This window comes from Marmota monax, unplaced genomic scaffold, assembly GCF_021218885.2.
Source record: "Marmota monax isolate L192 unplaced genomic scaffold, Marmota_monax_Labrador192_F-V1.1 WCK01_AAM20220418_F8-fsc00171, whole genome shotgun sequence".
NCBI classification, from domain to species: domain Eukaryota; kingdom Metazoa; phylum Chordata; class Mammalia; order Rodentia; family Sciuridae; genus Marmota; species Marmota monax.
This window is the reverse complement of record NW_026694658.1, coordinates 2,725,779-2,741,915: the sequence shown is the minus strand read 5'-3', so window position 1 is coordinate 2,741,915 and position 16,137 is coordinate 2,725,779. Positions and strand designations below refer to the sequence as shown.

The 16,137-nt window shown below is 34.9% G+C and overlaps 1 protein-coding gene across 3 annotated transcripts in view; it reads left to right on the top strand.

The window, feature by feature from the left end:
* Nucleotides 1-16,137, top strand: part of Med13 (mediator complex subunit 13) — a 90,325-nt gene that overhangs the window by 56,494 nt on the left and 17,694 nt on the right. For 2 of the 3 annotated variants that reach the window (XR_006846902.2, XM_046423248.2), the window contains exons 12-20: nt 741-862; nt 2,395-2,485; nt 2,621-2,835; nt 3,244-3,440; nt 4,128-5,047; nt 8,475-8,636; nt 11,568-11,791; nt 13,168-13,357; nt 14,288-14,744. Coding sequence is in view for 2 of the 3 variants with exons in the window: in XM_046423248.2 (XP_046279204.1) it covers nt 741-862; nt 2,395-2,485; nt 2,621-2,835; nt 3,244-3,440; nt 4,128-5,047; nt 8,475-8,636; nt 11,568-11,791; nt 13,168-13,357; nt 14,288-14,744 (2,578 nt within the window). In the remaining variant the exon portion in view is untranslated. The remainder of the gene's footprint in view (nt 1-740; nt 863-2,394; nt 2,486-2,620; nt 2,836-3,243; nt 3,441-4,127; nt 5,048-8,474; nt 8,637-11,567; nt 11,792-13,167; nt 13,358-14,287; nt 14,745-16,137) is intronic. The other variant, XM_046423249.2, reaches the window with a different exon arrangement.

Genomic DNA, 16,137 nt, shown 5'->3' with positions numbered 1-16,137 from the left:
ATTGTTATATCTCTAGGTATTGTGTTATATAATGGATATATAGAACTTATTAATCTTTTTTTTTTTTTTTTTTTGCTTTTTTGAAGAATTGGTCCTAAAGGGAGCTCTTTCTTTTATTTTGTTATAAACTAATTGGTGAAACTTACTAATTTTGCATAACTAACTTCCTTCATTCCTCCATTCCATGCTGGAGATTTAATCCTGAACCTTGCATATACTATGCAAGTACTCTGCCACTTATCTCCATCCCCAGCTGTTCTTATTTTCATTTTGAGACAGGTTCTAGCTAAGTTACCTAGGCTGGCTGTGAACTTATGATCTTCCTGCCTCACCCTTCAAAGTAGTGGAGATTACTGCATTTGCCACCATGACCAGTATAACTAACTTTATATCCAGTGAACAACTGCCCATTTTAACAGCATCTCTATTGAAATAAATTTACATAGAATAAAATTTATTCATTTCAAATTGAAAAAAGTATGCTTAATTCTGTTGTCCTGTAGGGTTTTATTTTTATTATTCATGTAGAATACCTACATAGATTACATAGCCTTTAGTGCTTCCTGGGGAAGATTTCCACCGTTCATTTACAACTTCATGAAAAATGTTTTTAAAATTTTAAATAAGAACTTAGAATTCTTTGTTGTATAGTCTTCTCTCAAATTTAATATCTTGTTTAAATAAATGGAATAATACTTGGTTGTAGTTGAATTTTTTATGTTTCTGATTGAAACGGGTAGATGCTCCACGCCCTACTAGTCATGCACGTCCTCCATCAACCAGTTTGATATATGACTCAGATCTGGCTGTCTCTTATACCGACCTTGATAATCTCTTCAATTCTGATGAAGATGAATTGACAGTGAGTATCCTATTAATTGTTTAGGATTAAGCTTGTTTTCTTGGGTTTTATATAAGTTCTTTGGAAGTGATTTGTTGCTTGAATACTCTTTTAGGTCAAAACAGTAGGAAATATTTTATAATAAAATATCATTTTTTTTTTCATTTTAATCTCATGTTTGAATCATCTTGACATAGTTTTATAAACTTTGAGGTGACTTTTTACTGTTTTGTTATGATGTTTGAAGGATATACGGTGAAATTTGATGTAAGTTGTGCTATGTGTTCTTTTTCTCCAGTCCTTAGGAAGAAGAATAATTTTCCTATTGTTTGATCTCTAGTTTATGAAATAACTCTGAAATTGACTTATGTAGAGAATATATAAATAATTAGCAATAAAAGTTATGCCTTATCACTTTATTAAGGAAGATCACTTTCGAATTTTTTTGGCACCACTCTGTTATTATAAGACAGATACATAGCATAACAATGAGAGGAAGACAAAATTAATATTTAATCCTTTTAACACCTATGTGCAGAGGAAGATAAAATTTAATTTTAAAGAAATTAAAACTTAAAATGAGATTTTCTAGAATGTCAAACCTCTTGGAAATTAATGAATTGGGTGCTGCATTCAGAAAAAGGAATCATTTTGCCTCTGCATAAAAATATCTTGGAAAGTATGGCACATTTAGTTTTTCTTTTCTTACGTAACATGTTATTAATTACAATATATGCTGTTCATCCTATCTGTGTGTAATATAGGTTTTTGTTTTTGGGGTATCAGGGATTGAACTCAGGAACTTGATTATTAAGCTATATCCTTAACCTTATTTTGTATTTTATTTAGAGACAGGGTCTCACTGAGTTGCTTAGCACCTCAGTTTTCCTGAGGCCGACTTTGAACTTGTGATCCTCCTGCCTCAGCCTCCTGAGCCACTGGTATTATGGGCATGCACCACCATGCCCAGCTAATATAGGTTTATTTATAGCTATGCTTTTATTTATAAAAGGCAGATATAGCTATTCACGAACTCTTAAATCTGTATCTAATAAAGTAGTATATGTGAGGACACTGTTCACTAGATGACTATATCCTGGAATACCTTGGTACACTTTTTTGCTGTGACTCCTCTGACATAAAGAAATTGTACTCAAGAGCTCGGTCTACATATGTATCACAAAGTGTCTAATAGGAGACAATAGAACACATGTCAACTCTAAGAACATTGGTGTTATACTGAGGATGCTTTGTTCAGCATATTAAAACTTATTTCCTGGCTGGACATGGTGGCACATGCCTGTGATCCCATGCACTAGGGAGACTGAGGCAGGAGGATCATAAGTTCAAGGCCAGCCTTGGCAATTTAGTTAATTGGGAGGCTTATGAAATAACTGTTGTGTCCTTAAACTATATCTAGTATGTATTTGGCTCTGTCACAGATTCAAAATACTACTTTTGATGAATGGGCTTTACTTTTTAAGTTGAGTCTGAATATTTACTACTTTGAAATCACATTGGGTTTCAGATAAATATGTGCTTTTTTTAAATAGCCTGGATCTAAAAAGTCATCGAATGGATCAGATGATAAAGCCAGCTGCAAAGAATCAAAGACAGGAAATCTGGATCCATTATCTTGCATAAGTAAGTTTCCCAATTCTGTGCTTCAGATAGACTTGCAAACTTGTAATCTCAGTAAAGTTTTCTGTTCCCTTTATTTTATACATAGATTCACCTCTTTTTAGTCTTATGTTAAAATGTGTGTTTTATTAAATATAGGCACTGCAGATCTTCATAAGATGTATCCTACACCACCATCTTTGGAACAGCATATTATGGGATTTTCCCCAATGAATATGAATAATAAAGAATATGGTAGTATGGATACAACACCTGGAGGAACTGTCCTAGAAGGAAATAGTTCTAGTATAGGAGCACAGTTCAAAATTGAGGTTGATGAAGGATTCTGTAGCCCAAAACCTTCTGAAATTAAAGTAAGTATTTTATTTTTCTAGGAAAAATAATTCACTTCCTATATTTTCTTTCTTTTTATGTGGTGCTGAGGATTGAACCCAGTGCCTCACACATGCTAGGCGAGTGCTCTACCTCTGAGCCCCAACCCCAGCCCCCCTATTTTTTCTTATGGAATTTCTTGTTACTATATTAAAAAATCCTTTCATAGTGATCCTTGTTTTGTAGCTAACAGATCTGAGGACTGATATGTGGCGACAGTATTAAGAATGCATTTTAGAATAGAACTGATATTTACATTTTCTTTTGTTTAAAGAATAGGAAAAAAGGAAAGATTGTGGGGGGGTACTTTTTTGGGGGGTGTTGTTTTGTTTTGGTTTTTGGTTCTCGGAAGATAAGATCTTTAATAATCCATGACCTTTATATTGTAGGATTTTTCTTATGTCTATAAGCCTGAAAATTGTCAAGTTCTAGTGGGATGTTCCATGTTTGCACCTCTAAAAACTCTACCAAGCCAATGTCTACCCCCTATCAAATTGCCAGAAGAATGTATTTACCGCCAGAGCTGGACTGTTGGAAAATTGGAATTGCTTTCTTCAGGGCCTGCAATGCCATTCATCAAAGAAGGGTATGACTTATGTTCTTATCATATTATATGAATGCTTATAGGTTTAATTTTTGTGTGTGTGTGTGTGGAAGCATTTGGTATTATGGCAAAACAATATTGGTTTTTAAAAGTTCTAGAAATTGTTTTCTGGTTGATTATAATGGTAATAGGTGAGGATAAACTATTTGAAAACATAAGACCATTATACTTTATTTGACTTCAAAAGCATCTTTATTTTGACCTGTAATTCAAAATCATTCTCATTTTTGCATTTGCCATATTTCCCACATTTTCTACATCAATGTTTCTGAATTTGGAGTGTGTTGTAATTGGTAGCCTCATAAAATCATATTGTCCTTTTTACACATGAACGTCTCTGAAATCAGGAATTATTATTCTTAGAGGCATCATAATATGAATGAAATATAAGAAACTTCTAGATAGTAAATATGAGTCTCTAGGTACAGATAAGTTATTAAATAAGAATTTTATTCTTAGTTTTGAAATTAGTTAATTGGTCCTTAGTCCACAACATTTACCAGTGGACATATTAATCAGAAATAAGTCCTAATTATACTTTTGCATTGATTGTTCTATCACAGTTTTCAGTGTTACTTGAAAACATTTGAGATATTTTTATTTGTATTTCACATCACAAAAGTGTTGCTTTATTTATATATTTGATTATCTCTTTTTCCCCGGTGACAGTAGTGATGGAAGTAATATGGATCAAGAATATGGCCCTGCTTATACACCACAAACCCATACTTCTTTTGGGATGCCTCCTAGCAGTGCACCTCCTAGTAACAGCGGAGCAGGAATTCTTCCTTCTCCATCCACTCCTAGGTTTCCGACTCCAAGGACTCCAAGGACTCCAAGGACTCCTCGTGGAGCTGGTGGACCTGCTAGTGCTCAAGGTTCAGTCAAATATGAAAATTCAGATTTGTATTCACCAGCTTCCACCCCATCCACATGCAGACCCCTTAATTCTGTTGAACCTGCAACAGTCCCTTCCATCCCTGAAGCACACAGTCTTTATGTAAACCTCATCCTTTCAGAATCAGTTATGAATTTGTTTAAAGACTGTAACTTTGATAGTTGCTGTATATGTGTCTGCAACATGAATATCAAGGGTGCCGATGTTGGAGTTTACATTCCAGATCCAACGCAGGAAGCACAATATAGGTGTGCCTGCGGCTTTAGTGCTGTCATGAACAGAAAATTTGGAAACAATTCAGGATTATTTCTTGAAGATGAATTAGATATCATAGGACGCAACACAGACTGTGGCAAAGAAGCAGAAAAACGTTTTGAAGCTCTCAGGGCCACCTCCACTGAACATGTTAATGGAGGTCTAAAGGAATCTGAAAAGTTTCCTGATGAGTTGATATTATTGCTACAAGATCAGTGCACTAATTTATTTTCACCCTTTGGAGCGGCAGACCAAGATCCTTTTCCCAAAATTGGTGTGATTAGCAATTGGGTGCGAGTTGAAGAACGGGACTGTTGCAATGACTGCTACCTTGCATTGGAACATGGGCGTCAGTTTATGGATAATATGTCAGGAGGAAAAGTTGATGAAGCACTTGTGAAAAGTTCATGCTTACACCCCTGGTCCAAACGAAATGGTATGAATACTAATGAAATGTACGCTTGTTTTTGTTGTATGACTTTTCTTAGGAAAAAGCATTAAAGGCAACTTCTCATGAAGCTAATTGAGACTCTTAAATTTGGACTTTAAACTTTGGGTTTGGGTGGTATCGGGGATTGAACTCAGGGAGCACTCAACCACTGAGCCACATCCCCTGCCCTATTTTGTATTATATTTAGAGACAGAGTCTCACTGAGTGGCTTAAGCGCCTCAACTTTTGCTGAGGTTGGCTTTGAACTCTATCTTTCTGTCTCAGCCTCCTTAGGTGCTGGGTTTACAAGCGTGCGCCACTGTGCCTGCCACCTTTAAGCTATTTTAAGGATGACATTTTTAAAGGGAGATTTCTTAGCTATATTGTTTAACTTATAACCTGTAAGTATATGCTTATGTTGGAATATAAAAGTTACTTTGCACATGTTAATTAGTAGAAAACTGCTGGTTGTCTATTTTTTCAACAGTCTTTCTCATTATATATTTATTAAGTACCTTCTGTGTGCCCAGTACTGTTCTACAATCACTATTGAACAAAGCAAGCATAGTCCCTGCTTTTTTTGAGCTCATAATTTAGTGGAAGGGGCAGATATTATACAGAAAATTAAGGAATCACATAATAGATAATGACAAGTACTTCAAAGAAAAACAAAGCAGGGCAAAAAGTAGAAAAAAAGTGTGTGCTATTTTATATGTATGGTCAAAGAAGATATTATTGAGGGCTAGCATTTAGTCAAAGTCCTACATAAAGTGGGAGAATGTATGGTATGTAACTGATGGAGGACTATTGCAGGCAATGCTAAATGCAAAGACTTTGAAGATTTTTGTGTGCTTGTTGATATTGTTTGAGGAACGTGAAGGAAGCTAATGTTGTGGAATCCATTGGGTAGTGTAATCTTTTTCTTCCACTTTTAAAAAAATTGGTGCATTATAGTTGCACATGATGGTGGGATTTGTTGTTACAATGTATATCTTTTTTTAATTTTTTAGTTTTTGGCAGATACAACATCTTTATTTGTATGTGGTGCTGAGGATTGAACCCAGGCCGCACGCATGCCAGGCGAGCGCGCTACCGCTTGAGCCACATCCCCAGCCCTACAATGTATATCTTTTTGATTACTGCTTTACTACTAGGTCTCAGCTTACATACTGATTTTTATCCCTTAACACTTATAATTATATGACAAGACTTTTTCATGTCAGCCTTCTTTCCCCAAGATTATTAGGTCTCTGAAGACATAACTCAGCAGCTAGCATAGTTCTTGGCCCATAGTAGGTTTTCTAATAAATATTTGTGTTTTTTAGTGTCTGTGAGCATCACATTAATTAGAATCAAAATACAAGCTGAGCTGGGCACAGTGGCACATGTCTGTAATCCTCAGTGGCTCCAGAGGCTGAGGCAGGAGGATTGCAACTTCATAGCCAGCCTCAGCAATTTAGTGAGGCACCACGAAACTCAGCAAGACCTTGTCACTAAATAAAGAAATATATGAAAGGGCTGGGAATGTGCTCAGTGGTTAAGTGCCCCTAGGTTTAATCCCCAGTTACCTAATTTCTACTGTCCCACCACCACCACCACCCCCCCCCCAAAAAAAAAAATTAAAGCTGGTCACAGTGGCACATATCTGCAATTTCAGCAACTTGGGAGACTCAGGTAGGAGGATCACAAGTTTGAGGTCAGTCTCTGCAATTTAGTGAGACCAGCCCTCTGCAACTTAGAGAGAGACCCTGTCTCAAAATAAAAAGGGACGGGATGTGGCTCAGTGGTAAAGAGTCCAATTTTATAATCAGATTTTTATTTATTTATTTATTTTTGGTGGTGCCAGGGATCCAACCCAGGGCCTTGTACATGTGAGGCAAGCAGTTTACCAACTGATCTATATCCCCAGCCCCCTGATTTTTATTTTTATCACTCTGTTAGTCATTAGTCTATGTCAGGTAGCTCTGTTATCATTTCTAATGACTAAATAATATTTTATGTGTTGATTTAAGCATAATTGTTACTAAGGGTTATATTTGAAATTAAATTATTTCTGTTTGTGTATAATGTTTATTAGTTATAGGAAATGAAAGCCAACGGTCATAAATTAGGCAATGGTCATAATTAAGGTATGTAATGGTATGCTTTAACAAGTTTGGTGGTACAACTGAACCACACTGGGGGCCAGATTAATTATGTCAATATCATTTAGTGGTCTTTCTTTTAGCCACTTGACATTTATGAGCAGTACCTGTCATAGCCATGCTGATAGTCGGTCAGAAATGCAAGTGAAACAATTTCAGGATCTTTAAACTTAGAGTTGTGGGGTTTTTGTTTTGTTTTATTTTGTTTTGTTTTTTTAGAAAAAGAAATTTTTATTTATTTGCTAGCAAACCAGAAACACAGGGGACTCCTGTCCCAAAGGCTGTGACTCTCTGGATCAGGACTTTTAAAATTTAGGTTTTTAAATATGCGTGGATGGGCTGGAGCTGGAGCTCAGTGGCAGAGCGCTTGCTTAGCACACACGAGGCCCTGGGTTCGATCCTCAGCGCCACATAAAAATAAATAAAATAAAAGGTATTGTGTCCAACTACAACTAAAAAATAAATGTTTTTAAAAATAAAATGTGGATAATACATTTTCTTTTAGCATGGTGAACAAGTTTATCTGTGTACAAGTTTTGTATTACAGAATTGTTTTGCTTTTCTGGTGCTGGGGATTGAACCCAGGGCCTCATGCATGCCAAGCAAATGTTCTGTCACTGAGCTGTGAGTCCCCAGGCCTGTATTTCAGAACTGTTAACAGTTTCCCCTAGTTAATTCTTATAATCAGTCTCATCTGATTATTTTATCATAGTGGTTGGTAATTAAGGGACATAATTTATAAACCATTTCAGTGTGACAGTTTTTTTCTGGTAAAATAAATGGGAAAAGAAAAATTTATAATTAATGACTTTATGGAAGTGAATTACAGAGACAAAGATTTCTTCTTAGCTGTAAATTTCCTTTGTGTGTGTGCGTGTATACATGCCATTCTGATATGCTTAATTCATTTTATTTGTTTTGTTTTTTGACACTTGGAATTGAACCCAGGGGTGCTTAATTCTGAGCCACATCCCTGTTTTGAGACAGGGTCTTGTTAAGTTGCTTAGGGACTTGCTAAATTGCTAAGGCTGGCCTTGAACTTATGATGATCCTGCCTCAGCCACCTGAGTTGGTAGGATGACAGCATGTGCCACCATGCTCTGCTGCTTCATGCATTTTACTTATTTATCTATCTATCCATCTATTTATTTTATTTATTTTTGTATTACAATCCTTAAGATAAATTATCTCTGATTATATATAAAGTATGTTGACACCAAAGTTTTATTTGTGTTCAGGCAATAGCAATTCTTACTTTTTTTTTTTTTTTTTTTTTTAACTGATTATAGATGTGAGTATGCAGTGCTCACAGGATATACTTCGAATGCTCCTCTCTCTTCAGCCAGTTCTTCAAGATGCTATTCAGAAAAAAAGAACAGTAAGACCGTGGGGGGTTCAAGGTCCTCTCACTTGGCAACAGTTTCATAAAATGGCTGGCCGAGGCTCTTATGGTAAGTAATTTATAGTGGAATGCAATGATTGGTTTTATGTTAGTCCTCTGATTAATGGCCCAACTTGAATAAGCACATTATTTCCTTGAATATTTTTATGGCATAAACTCAGCTTAAGCCACTGTGGGTCCAGTTCTAGTTCTAGCCTTTACTTCAACATTTTCAACATGCAGTTTACAGTGTTCTGTAACTTAAAAGGAATAGTTTCACTTACGTCTGTTTTTTTTATGTATTCCTGTTATCAATAAGATTTTATGTGAAGAAAGCTTCACACAACTAATATATTTTTAAAACCCAAAACTACTTTTGCCTTAAGCTATCATTTTACTAAACTGAGTGGGTAATGGGGGTAGGGATAATCTTAGTTATTAAAAAAACTGAAGGTCTTCATTTTAAAATAAAATTAGAGCCAGGAGGTATGGACCATGCCTATAATCCCAGTAACTTGGAAGACTGAGACAGGAAGATTGTGAGTTTGAGGCCATTCTCAACCATTTAGCAAGACCCTCAGCATCTCAGCTGGACCCTTTCTCAAAAATATATAAATAGGGGCTTGGGTTGTGGCTCAGTGGTAGAGCACTTGCTTAGCATGTGTGAGACACTGGATTTGATCCTTAACACCACATAAAAATAAGTAAAATAAAGGTATGTGTCCATCTAACAACTAAACTGTGTGTGTGTGTGTGTGTGTGTGTGTGTGTGTGTGTGTGTGTGTGTACGAACATACGTACGTACGTTCGGGGCGGTGAGAGGACTGAGGACTTAACTTAGTGGTAAAGTGTCTCAGAGTTCTATCTCCAGGAAACCCCCACCCCCACAAAAAAGGAAGAAAAGAAAAATTAGGACGAAGATAGGTATACAGTAGAATTATTGTCACTTGTAATTGAAAACAACATTTAGAATATTTGAATTATTTGCTACAGAGTGTTTCTGAAAAGTAGGATAGCTTTTAAAATATATTTGGAATAATAGTTCTTATCATTGAAATTTATCTCCATAAATATGTATATATTTGTGTGTGTGTGTGTGTGTGTGTGTGTATTTTCCCACCCTGAACCCAGGGGTACTCAACCTCTGAGCCACATCCCCACATCCCCAGCTCTTTTAATTTTTTAAAATTTTGAAACAGGGTCTCACGGAGTTGCTTAGGGTCTTGCTACTGAGGCTGGCTTTAAACTTACAATTCTCCTGTCTCAGCCCCTGAGCAGCTGGGATTACAGGTGTGCACCGCCACACTCAAGTAGCTAAATGATTTAAATGTCACAAAAGCTGATATTCTGTATTCTGTAGAAGATGCAGGTTAATGGTAATGTATTTTAGTATAAACTTTTACATTCTTTTAATTCTTTTAAATTTATTTATTTATGTACCTGACTGATTTTGGAGATAATTTCTAGCAGTACATATAGAGATAACTTTCTTTTTTTTTCTTTAATGGCTGCAAGTACTCCATTATTTTTTACATTTAGTAATGTATTTTTACCTGTGTATGGTTTTTGGACATATAGACTGTATATTGGACATAAAAGTATTCTGGCTTTTTTTTTTTTTTTTTAAAAAAAAGAGAGTGAGAGAGGGAGAGAGAGAGAGAGAATTTTTTAATATTTATTTTTTAGTTTTCAGCAGACACAACATCTTTGTTTGTATGTGGTGCTGAGGATCGAACCCGGACCGCACGCATGCCAGGCGAGCGTGCTACCGCTTGAGCCACATCCCCAGCCCGTATTATTATGGCTATTTATAACTAAAAATATTTTAAAAATGATTTGGTATCTTTGTGGGTGTGAAAGATTTTTGTTTTGTATTCTTTGTTCATGACCTTTAACCATTTTTCTAAATGAAATTGCTGGTCATTTTTGATTTTTAAAAGAATTTATTTGGTGATACAAACACTAACCTGTAATTTACCCTCTTAACACATTTTTAAGTATTCAGGACAGTGTTGTGGACTCCTGAACAATGATATAACTAGTGATCTTACTGGCTATTTTCTCATGGATTTGTAGTTCCCCTTCTATGATTAGGAAATTAACATTTGTCATATTCCTCATATGTTGTTTTCCAGTTTGTTAATCATTTGGCTTTGCTTATGGTGTGTGTGTGTGTGTGTGTGTGTGTGTGTTTGTTTGTTTTTGTTTTAATATTTATTTTTTAGGTGTAGATGGACACAACACAATGCCTTTATTTTTATGTGGTGCTGAGGATCAAACCCGGGTCCCGCCCGTGCTAGGCAAGCCCTCTACCGTTGAGCCACAATCCTAGCCCCTTATGGTGTGTTTTTATGCCAAAAATTTATATAGTCAAGTGGGGTTTTTTGTTTGTTTGTTTGTATTTGTGATACTAGATATTGAACCTTTACGACATGGTAGAGATTAATCCATTTTTTAATGAATAGATTTTATGTTATGATTAGAAATATTTTCCCCAGCTGGGTATGATAGTGCACACCTGTAATCCCAGATATTCAGGAGGCTGAGGCAGGTGGATCATAAAGTGGAGGCCAGTCTGGGCAACGTAGCATTATCAAGTCTCAAAAAATAAAAATGTCTGGTATATAGCTCAGTGGTATAGATAGCATCGCTGGGTTCAATCCCCAGTACCACCAAAAAAGAAAAAAATACTTTACCCAGTCCAAACTTACTAAAAATACAATTAAAACTCCCATTCATTTTTTCTGACACTTTTAAGTTTTTCTATTTAAATAATGTTTTACATTTAAATTAAGGTAGTCAAGTATATTTTATGAAGACCATTTAGGAAATATCTAACACTGGAAAAGTACCAGTCATTTGCTTTAAGTATTTTTGTTTTTAATCAAGTAGTTTTACTGATAATTACATCATTTACTTTTGACATTTACAATAAGAAAAACATGTCTTACATTTAAGTGTTTTTTTTTTTTTCTTCAAAAAATACCTCTTTCTTATTTAGGAACTGACGAATCTCCAGAACCACTGCCAATCCCCACGTTTTTGTTGGGTTATGATTATGATTTTTTGGTGCTTTCTCCATTTGCTCTTCCTTATTGGGAGAGACTTATGCTGGAACCCTATGGATCTCAAAGAGATATAGCCTATGTTGTACTATGTCCAGAAAATGAAGCTTTGTTAAATGGAGCCAAAAGCTTTTTTAGAGATCTTACTGCAATATATGAGGTAGGTGTTTTGAAAAGAGGTGGCATTTTAAGACTACCTTATGATTTATATGTTTATGTATAAAATATACTGAGAAGTTCAACTGATTGGGACAAAGTAAGGATGATGATGATCTATAATAGATATTTAATTCTCATATTAGCAAGTCTCTTTGGTAGGTAGGCATAACGTGGGTCACAATGGAAAAACACCACTTTGGAGGGGCAAAAGTTGTGGGCATATATATCTCATTTAAAGTAATCTTTTCTTTAAAAAAACAAAAACAAAAACAAAAAAAAACAGGATAGCCAGAAAAATAATTGCATTTACAAAAAATTCTTGTCCAGTTTCCTGATAATATGTAAAATAAATTTGTGCTAACTACCTCCAAAATCTACTTCAGTTTTGAAATTATTGACTGTTGTTTTACATTATAATTCTCATGCTGTATGTATCACTAGGCACAATGATTATAAATTGAATGTATTGTGAGAAAAAGCCTTTCTTCATTATACTGTCTGTAAATGCTTGGAAATTCAATTCTTATATTTTAATTTCTTTTACAATCTTAATTTGTTAGTCTGTGATGGTTTAGGTTCCTTATAAATTCTCCTTTTAATAAGAAGTGTCTTTTATAAATGAACATTTCCCGAGGAGTATTATTTGGAACCCTAGTCCTGAATGAAAAACACTCCACAATGAAATAGATTTGATGAAGCACTGCATATTATATTATCTTTTAGAGATACATAATTCATATTGTTATTAAAGACTTTGAAAGGTTTAAATATAGAAACAAATTTACTTAATCCAATTGCAAATATATTCTATATTGAACTTTTAAAACAAAAATCATGACCCCCCAAAAGAAGAAGAATTGGCACATTTTCTGTATGTGAATTGAGGTATATGCACAATCTAAAAAGGCTGCTTTTGTAAATTTTTGTTTTTTGAGATGGAGTCTCATTATATGTTCCCTAGGCTGGCCTTGATCTCCCAGGCTCAAGCTATTCTCCTGCTTCACCCTCCAGGTAGATGGGATTTATAGGCATGTGCCCCTTCACCTGGTTTTTCTTTTTAAAGATTGTATTTTTATGCTTATTTCTGAATTCTACAAGCTTTCATTAATCAAATCAAATGGTTCCAGTGCCAATATTATACCTAGATGTCTTTTCATTACAGTTATTTTAATTTTGAAAGAAATTTAATGACTTTTTTAGGAAAATGAAAAAGAGCTGTGGCTCAATTTTCACCTTTGATATTTTTATTTCAAATGTTAATTACAATTAATTAAGCTTATGTTAAATAACTTTTATTTTATAGTGTGTACTCAAATACTGTAATTAACTGACAATTCTGTTTTTTGTGTATATATATATATATATATATACTTGTAGTCCTGTCGATTAGGTCAACATAGACCTATTTCTCGACTGTTGACGGATGGGATCATGAGAGTTGGATCTACTGCATCAAAGAAACTATCAGAAAAGTTGGTAGCAGAATGGTTTTCTCAGGCAGCTGATGGTAACAACGAAGCATTTTCTAAACTCAAGCTTTATGCACAAGTCTGCAGATATGACTTAGGTATTGAATTTGCATTTATTGTATAGGGCCAATTGCCTGATCCACCAGCTGATTTCATAAATAAAATCTTAATAGGATACAGCCATGTTCATTCATTTATATATATTGTCTCTACTTTTGTGCTGCAAAATCAGAGCTAAGTAATTGTGACAGAGACTGTGGTTTACAAAGCCAGAAAAATACACCTGAGTCTTTATAGAAAAGTTTGCTGATGTAGGGATTCCATCAGGGGGCAGTTGTGAATTCTAAACTGCTTTTTTTTTTTTTTTTTTTCGTTGTTGGTTCTGTAGAGTTTGATCTATCTTTCTTCCTTCCTTCCTTTCTTTTTTTAAAGGCAGGTTGGGGATCAAACCGGGAGCCTTGAAAACATTGTACCATGAGCTACATCTCCAGCCGCTATTATAATTCTTAGTGGTTCGTAGTTTAGAGATAAAACAATTTTTAGTTTATCTCTACAACACTAGGAAATAGTTCTTTGCTAAGACTTTCTTTAGTGCATTTCTTAGGGTTAACTATAAAGAAAGCCTTAGCAAAGAAGAAATGCACTACCAACACATTGAATCTCTTCAGATTTCTATGATAAAGTTCTTTCATTTTATATTTTAATTGGCTGTCTGTGTAGACAATATTTTCACTCTGTGATTTAGGAACACTTGAAATGGTTTGAAAATTTGTAAGATACTGTTTAACATTTAATGAATTGTAGTCAGGAAAGAATTTTATTATGCTTTTATTATCATTTATTTAATTTTTTTTTAAATGCTAGTTTAGTTTTGTTACTATTACATTTTAGATTTGTTTCTTCAGTTTCTAGGGTAAAATAGAAAAAGCCAGTACATTCTACACTATTAGCTAATCTTTTATTCATATAATAGAATTTAAAAAAAAAAAAACCAGTTAAATAAAGAATGTCCTGTTTTTATTCTTTAGGTCCTTATCTTGCTTCTCAACCACTGGATAGCTCTCTACTTTCTCAGCCAAATTTAGTTGCCCCTACCAATCAGTCTTTGATTACTCCACCTCATGTGATGAATACTGGAACTTCTAATACTCCATCTGCCACTTTAGCATCTGCAGCAAGCAACACTATGACGATGACTTCAGGTGTTGCCATATCTACTTCAGTTGCCACAGCTAATTCAACTTTGACCACAACTTCATCTTCTTCATCCTCCAGCTTGAGTAGTGGAGTATCATCAAATAAACTCCCTTCATTTCCACCCTTTGGTAGTATGAACAGTAGTGGTACTGGAACCATGACCACGCAGGCAAACACAGTTCAGAGTGGTCATCTAGGAGGGCAGCAGTCATCAGCTCTACAGACAGCTGGGATTTCTGGAGAGTCATCTTCACTTCCCACTCAACCACACCCTGATGTGTCTGAAAGGTACCTCTAAAAATATTTGTCTCAGGGCTGGGGTTGTGGCTCAGCAGTAGAGCACATATGAGGCATTCGGTTCTATCCTCAGCACCACATAAAAGTAAATTTTAAAAAACGGAGGTATTGAGCTTCGGTTGTGGCTCAGCAGTAGAGTGCTGGCCTACCACGTTCGAGGCCCTGGGTTTGATCCTCAGCACCACATAAAAATAAACAAAATAAAACTATTGTGTCCAACTGAAAGATAAATATTTAAAAAACAAAACAGAGATATTGCATCATCTAAAACTAAAAAGAATATTAAAAAAAAACTTTTGTCTCTGGAGTTGGGAGATAGCTTAGTGATAAAGTATATGCTTACTGTATGTGAGGCCCTGGGATTAATTCCCAGAACCAAAAGAATAAATAAAAATAGATAGGAGGGCATGGTGAAGCTTTACTATAATCCCAGCTATTCAGGAGGCTGAGGCAGGAGGATTCTAAGTTCAAGGCCAGCCTTGGCCACTTAGCTAGATGCTGTCTCAAAATAAAAATAAAGTGCTCTAACTATGATGCCTTATTTTTTAAAAATAGACATTGCAAATGAACAAAATGCTTATTGCTCTTATCTTTGAAAGTTAGTTTTTATAATGTTAAGTATTTTATCTGTAAAATTATAATTAGGATTTTTTAATGTTGCATTAGAAATTTTTAATGAATATAATTAGGATTTTTAAGAAAGCTATTTTACTGCAAATATCTAGATATTCATACGAGGCTGGTTGTATTAGCTTACACTTATAATTCCAGCTAGTCAGGAGGCTCAGGCAGAAGGATTGCAAGTTCAAGGTTAGCCTGGGAAACTTAGCAACACCTATCTCAAAATAAAATAATAAAAAAAAAGTTTTGGGGATGTAGCTTAATGTTAGAATGAGTTCCTGGGTTCACTTTTCAGTACCACAAAAAACAAAACACTAAATATACATATGACGAATCTGTCCTGTGACATGGCATCAAGTAGAAAATGCCTATGAAAATCACTTCTGTAATTGAGAAGTCACTATTGAACCAGTGTGTTCACTGTAGGGGCTTTAAGAGTTTTACCAACTTTTGAATTTTGGCTCTGCCATTTACCACCTTTCTGCTTTGGGGGATATTCTAACTTTTCTTAACATGTATCTTTATCTACAAAGTAGGAGTAATATAATAAAATGAATTAAAAGCTTTACACAGTGCTTCCAAGTTGTTTATTTTGATGATGATATCTTGTTCTTTTTATGGTTTAGGTATTGAGTGAGTTCCCTTTTGATTTACAGATTAGGTTAGTCTGAGCTTAGCTGTAGTTTTGTCAACTGTTCAGGATGCCCTTGTGCCAAAGTTATACTCATAATTAGAGGTAAAAATAAGCCCATCTTGACTGTCT